This window comes from Montipora capricornis, chromosome 10 (assembly GCF_036669925.1).
Source record: "Montipora capricornis isolate CH-2021 chromosome 10, ASM3666992v2, whole genome shotgun sequence".
Classification (NCBI taxonomy): domain Eukaryota; kingdom Metazoa; phylum Cnidaria; class Anthozoa; order Scleractinia; family Acroporidae; genus Montipora; species Montipora capricornis.
In genome coordinates, this window is record NC_090892.1 from 48,432,722 (window position 1) to 48,439,635 (window position 6,914).

General features: G+C 38.9%; 1 protein-coding gene across 1 annotated transcript in view; it reads left to right on the top strand.

Moving 5' to 3' along the window:
* Positions 1 to 5,585, top strand: part of LOC138019120 (sodium/hydrogen exchanger 8-like) — a 27,620-nt gene extending 22,035 nt beyond the window's left edge. Inside the window, exons 16-17 of the mRNA XM_068865792.1 lie at positions 998 to 1,129; positions 1,929 to 5,585. Of these exons, the coding sequence (XP_068721893.1) occupies positions 998 to 1,129; positions 1,929 to 2,033 (237 nt within the window). The 3' untranslated portion in view covers positions 2,034 to 5,585. The remainder of the gene's footprint in view (positions 1 to 997; positions 1,130 to 1,928) is intronic.
* The last annotated feature ends 1,329 nt before the right edge of the window (positions 5,586 to 6,914 follow it).

Below are 6,914 nucleotides of genomic sequence, written 5' to 3' on the forward strand. Positions count from 1 at the left end.
TGCGATTCGCGCGGCCTTCAATTTGTCTTCAAAATTTGTCACAAGTGTTACTGTGTAGCCACCCTTGCGCGCAGGCGACGCGACAAAATCTGAAAAAAAACGCATCACCGGTTGCGAGACAAAAATCCCTCGTGTAGCCGCGGCTTTAACTCCGGACTGTTCCAGTTTTATGAAACGACCGGTGCAATCAGTTTCAGTATAAGGACATGCGTCATATGAGCTGATAACCGAGATTGAACGAGCCAGTCAGAACGCCAAAAAAAATTCAAAACTTGAATAATTAATATTATTACATTTTCGATCTCGGGTATTGCTTTTCTAGCTTTCTGATTGGTTCACTCAACCTCGGTTATCAACTCATATACCCGTATGACCTAATATGGAAACTGATTGCGTCAAGCTTTTCCAAGCTGGAAACTGATTGGCTTTAACTTTCAAGTGTCCAAGCGTTCAGAATTTAAAGGTCCATCGACAGGCTTTTCACCCGTTCGTTTTTTGTTACTGAATGATGGGAATTCACATTGCTTATTGTAGCGATCTGATTGGATAAATTTCAGCTGTGGCTGGATTTTCATACGGTTTTCAACTGCACGCAATTCCTGTCAGTTGGAGGTGTTCCTTTAACGAATATTTAACGAAACAATGATTCCATTCGGGCTTGTTGGATATGAGACTGTTTATAGCCATCTCATAGCCATCGCGTGCACATGGAATAACCCAGTGTTAATTATTCACGAAAGTAGTTTTTTTTTCTTTGGAGTTTGAGTGCATTTAGGTTTGCACATGGCGACTGGGGAAAACATTGCAGTCGAATTTTCGGCCTTAATTTATACCTGCTAAATGACCTTGCACTGCGTCTTGATTTGATTGGTTTTGTTCAATGCTTGCCCCTGTGATACATCCGTTTATTTAGATTTCAATCTAATGACACCCCTTTGAAAATCGTCCCGTTGAGGGTAGAATCACAAGGTAAAGTAAAGCTCTCCCTACTCGACAGGGTAAAGCTGTAGATGCTGACCAACTCACCGATGATGAGTGGAGAATAAGCAGTAGGAAAGCGCTGAAAGGTTTCACGCGACTGGATGCTAGATACTTTATCCCTTTTTTTACCAGGAAGTTCACTAGACAGGTAAGTGAATTTGTCATTGTTTCGGTCCGCGATTCGTTTGTGGCTGTGTATTTGTTTGTGGAAGAGTATGTAATTACTCATCTAAGTGTAGAGCGAGTTTTAATCGAGTGTCGTAAAACCAAAACCAAAGTAATTACTTTGGCCAATCAAAAGGGACGGCGACAATACAGTAAACCAATCAAAACTCGAAGTAATTACACGTAGCCGGCACAAAGCGGTTGGTTTTGGTTTCACTTCTGATTGGTTGAAAAAGTGGGGCGAAAACTTTGAACCAGTCACTGAGTGAAGTAATGAAAAACCAAATCAATTCGCTAGTTACTTTCGACACTCAATTGAAAACCGCACTATCATTGGTGACTCCGTGAGTTGGATTTCGTTCAAGTCGAGCATTAACCCTTTGATTCCCAGGAGCGATCAGCATGTAAATTCTCCTCACAATTTCAATGAAATGTCAGTCAGACAGATATTGAGAATGACTCACAGGTGTGATCTTGATAAAACACCAAATTCTCATGAGTACCCTGCAAAGAAATCTATGGTACTAGTTAGGGGAATGAAAGGGTTAAAAAGCGCCGCTCCCAACATGAATGCAAATAAGGTATTTGCTAGTGATACAATATACCATTGCACGCTTCATTGTAATTCAGTCCATCTTCCTTCATCGGCAAAAGCCGTTCACGTTTACCAAACTGTGTTACGTTTAAGTCGGTTGAAGCGAAAGGTTGGGCCTTTTCGTAAAAAGCGTCGCGGAGTATCCTTTATGTGGTTGGTTTGAATCCCAAAATTTTAATTCTTTCAGGAGCTTCGTGATGCGCATGAAGAGATGCAGAGACTAACAAGTCAGTTATACAGTGAAGTACACAGCGATCTGGCGTCCGATGAAGAGGCAGAGAGTAAACTTTAGCAACTGTGTATCATTTGCGGCGAGTTCCCTGTTGCACTGAAATGGGGAAGGGCCGTTGTTGACCTCATTGCAGAGAGGAAGGTGCAAATAATTGCCTGTTTTGCGTTCGCAAAAGAATTGTGAACCGATTCACATTTACACGCAAACGCAAACTCAACGAAACATTCGTACCTTTGATAAAGCATATTAGGTTCATTCGTGCTAAATCGAAATGCGCACATTTGCGTTGAAGTGATACAACACAGTTGCGCATTTTCTTAACATATTTGCAATAGGTCATTTCCGAGTTCGTGTCCGTGTCCTCTTCAAAGCGAGTCTAAGTGCGAAGTTTTTGTGATGGTGATTAGTTCTACTTTACATATGAATGAAAACTAATATTCATAAGAAAAACTTCGCACTTAAACTCGCTTTGAAGAGGAGGCAGGCATGAACCCAGAAATGGCCTATTGAACGCCACAAATACAGTATCGTTTAAAATATTTATGAACGTTTTAACATAGAATTGTAAATAGACTAGTTTTGGTATATTTAATATATGGCAAAGTCTTGAGATCGCCTTTAATTTCATGATTAGACCGCTTCTCAGAGGTACTGAACAACAGTCCGTCTAGGCAACGGGTTCCAAATATCGTCTTCACATATGCTGAAAATTTACAGAAGTTTTCTGTATCTGTTTATTTATCGGCTAGATTCTTACACCAATTACGGAGCTCTTAAGATAGCCAATCAGATATGGATACTGAAATCTCAGCAAACCCACGTAATATTGGGATTTCAAAATTTTACGACAATATTAGAAGAATGATCATGTTTTATCTCTGCTATTCCAAGACAGGAAATTGTTTACCTGGGTGACAATACATTCAGCGTTTAAATGTCGAATATAACTAAAGGTCTCCACAAGTCCGAAGTTTCGTTTTCACTCTCTAGAACCTCGTCCTCGCGAGCAGATTTCTACATGCAAATATTTATGAGTTGTGGCTAGAATGTATACTTCAAAAAAGTCGAGACACTTAGTTGTGTGTATATAAGGTACCAAACGATATAAGGTAACAAACGATCTTACTAAAGTTTTACTAAGTTTGAATATGGTGTCACCAGAACAATTTTGCGGAAAGCTAACCATTTCGAGTCGGCGCTTAGACCTATCACTAGAGATAAGTGCCTAACCCAGCAGTTATTCTCTGGCTAAACAGAGCGTTGTTTATCTGCCAAAGCGGCTTAACCCTGATCTTGTCATGTATTTCCACGTCACCAAATGTTACACCTGTGTATGTGTCCCAAAGTGTCTTACCTTATTTTGGAGTATCCATTACCAATTTTTATGTGACAGTGGGTGGATAAGAAATTAACTGGACGAATGTACCCGCGGACAAGTCAATACTTACGTGGTAAAGAAAGTTGCCGTTGCAATAATTAGTGCAATAAAGGGAGTAATAACATTGTTACGCCCCAGATCACCGTCACGCGTTGATAGACTATAGGGAAGATACCTGTTTACAAACATCGCTTTTGTTATTCAAATTTGCCAACCACAGGAACAAAAGACTTTTTGCTTTGACAGCCAGTTACGTTGGGCTCTGGTTGGCACCTTAATGACGATGGGTGACGTCAACGATATCTTCCCTATAAAGAGATCAACGATATCGTCAACGATATCTTCCCTATAAAGAGATCAACGATATCGTCAACGATATCTTTCCTATAAAGAGATCAACGATATCGTCAACGATATCTTCCCTATAAAGAGATTTAGCATCACGTTTACTTGAAACGTGAACGGCAAAAGTGACCACGTGACCATGATTTTCCCGCCATTTTCTGCTTTTGCCGGCTGCCGCTTGCCGTCTCTACGTGAAATTTTCGTCTCGTTTTTCTTCTACATAAGTTGTTTGAGGGAAAAAAGTACCCAAAAGCCATTTTCCGGTATATCAAGGGAGGAAAAATTAGCTTTCATGGTTTTAGAGTTCAAAACTGACTCCTTGCCGCAATTTTCTTGATGAACTCGCGTTGACTCGCTGTTGACCGACAAAACAGCTTCATCGAAACTCTCAAAATTTGACGGGTAAGGATTTTTATTTTATATAGCGTCTTTTTCTACAAACATTGTTTGCAAAGACTCCGAGTTTTTGTTTTTGCTTTTTAGTAACTATTAAAAAAGTACTTGAAATGCTGTGGGTCACGCGGAGATTCTCTCTATTTTACGTGAAACGTGAGACGGCAAGCCGACGTTTTCCGGATCACGTAAACCTGATGCTAAAATCTCTCTAATATATTTTTAGATCAGTGTGACAGTAGTGACGTAACATGCAAGTCAAGTATAAACTTTCGTGTGCATGACTCTCCGGGCTCATCAACTTGTCTCTAACATAAAATTTTATTTCTTAAACTAGAAATATTATGTATTGGGCCTAGTGTGGCGTTTAAACGTAAATGCGAATACTTTGACATTGGTCTTTCCGATAAAGTACCGTTATGCCCCTCTTTGGTAATTGAGAAATGAGGATTTCCTTTGTGAGGGGCACATTGGAACTTTAGCTCACACGTTCTTGCGCCACCTCTCACCATCAAAAAGCGCATGTTTGAAATTTAAAATACGAGTCACCCAAAACACGAATTGAAAGCTTACACCGAGTTTTAAAGTCGTGCTCATAACAAATGCTATGATGAGAAGTGCAGTTTTTGTTAAATTGGAGTCCTTATCTCTAAATGTACCAATTCATCGAGTCCTTGATAACTTTACTCTCATCCCATAAAAGTGGTGAATTTATAGTTCCTATCAAACATGATAATGTAATGGATTTGATGATAAAAATTACGGACAGAAACATACTTATTAAAGACAACATTAATATTCGAGTTATCTGTAAAATCATAGTTAATAGAGGGGAATGGTTATGCAACACGACAAATTTCTTTGTTGTAGGTTTTTGTTCTCTTTTTTGGCCTTGACCGTGCACAAAACACAATAGTTGTTTACTCCGTACTGAGGAACAAGCCAATAGAAACGTGTTGGTTACGTAATTCATGAATAGTGTATGAGCGCAAAACAAAAGATTGTGCACGGTCGTGGACTTTCCGACCTAAATCTTGGTATCTTTGTTTGCTCCTCTGATGTTTGCCGAGCTTCCAAACCAGTCCACTCTATTAACTATGGTAAAATATTATATTTGACCTGATGATGGTGTCATGAGGACACCGAAACGTTGTCTTTAATAAGAATATATAATTTTTGTGAATAATTATTGTCAGGAGATGTCCGAAGTAATGTTGAGCGATACAGGAATATATTTCCTGTTGCGAACCTATTCATACCAATGTTATTTTATGGATAAAAATAGATTCCGCGTTGCCATTTTGAGAAGGTTGTTTATATGAAGTACCTCCACCCCGGACTGCATGTGTATGTACAATTACCGGGTTGATTTGAAAGTTTTGAAATTTGTTCCCTAATTGTTTTTTTTTCTTTTCTCCTTGTATAAGTTTTTACATTAGTAGAGGGAACTCTTTCATTGAAGTTGTAATTAAAATAAACATAGTTGGAGCTATAGTTTTCTGACCGCTCCGTTTGTGACTGCAGATCATCTTCAGTTCTTGGAAAAAAAGGGTAAACATTCATGATAAGGAGACAACAAAACTAGAGCCAGATGACTTGGTTATTCGAGTTCTCGAGGTTGTAGATTAAAGTGAGACTCGAAGAGCTCGGGAAATGCTGCGTTTTTATCAAAGCAAGAGTTTCCAGATTAGCGCGATTTAGAAATTTGGGCTTAACTACAATAATCCCGAAAAATCGCCTAAAGATCTAGCCTTATAATCTCCGAAAAAGTTCTAAAAATCTCAATTTTATCGTAACCACAAAATGTGAACACAAATCATCAAAGTTAAAGATCCTTACAAGTTAAAAAGGGCCGCCTTCATTAAAGACTGAGAAAAGTAGCTCTCTGTAGGCGTCGGCCCCGCCTCCGCCATTTTTTTTTCGGAAATTACTACAACAGCATTCTGGGACACACAATTGAATGGAAAAACTGCTGTTCATGAGCCATGAGGTCATAAAGTCCCTTTCTTGGACCTGAAATTGCATTTTAAAAAGTGCCTCAAGTTCCATAAATGCGCCAATAAAAAGCATTGTTTTACAGATTTTGTAGCTCTAACGGTTTTTAAAATCTTCGGACTTACCAAATTCATCTAAAAATCTCCAGTTACCTCATTTACCTCGCTGAACGTTGTAGGCTCTCTGTCTACCTGTAAGTTGTAACGCTGAATGCTGTAATTTACACGTGTGGGCGAAAGTCACCAGAACGTAATCTTTAATATGGAAGAGTGTGTGTGGACTTAGCTGCTAAGTAGACGTTACGTGTACCGCTGGTAAATTGTTTATCAACTGTATAGAAACTTGATCCAGTGGGTCTGAACTCACTTTATTTAGAGAAAAATATTATATCGTCATCCTAGATCTACAAAGCAAGGTCACTAAAAACAAAAAGTGAAGAGATCCTCGCACTTATGTTAAAAATTTAGCAATTGTCTCTATTTAAGCATTAGATGACGTTTTCCGTGTTTCCATAGCCTCATCTAAACACAAGGGGGAGCTGGGAGAATTCGAGAGAGTTACATGTATGCAAACCCGAGACGCAGTCGAGGCTTGCATAACTGTCTCGAATTCTCCCAACTTTCCCGAGTGTTTAGATGAGACTACTTGGAGACACAGAAAAAAGTCCTCTATTGCTTTTATAAAATATTCCTCAAAGATATTTCGACAAATGAAGGAAAATACTGTTTTTTTTACTTCTTGATTGAAACAGATTCTCTTAAAGTAAGCTTATATTTCCTACCAGCCAATCAAAACGCGCGTCTGACTACATAACCAATCAAAATTCGTGT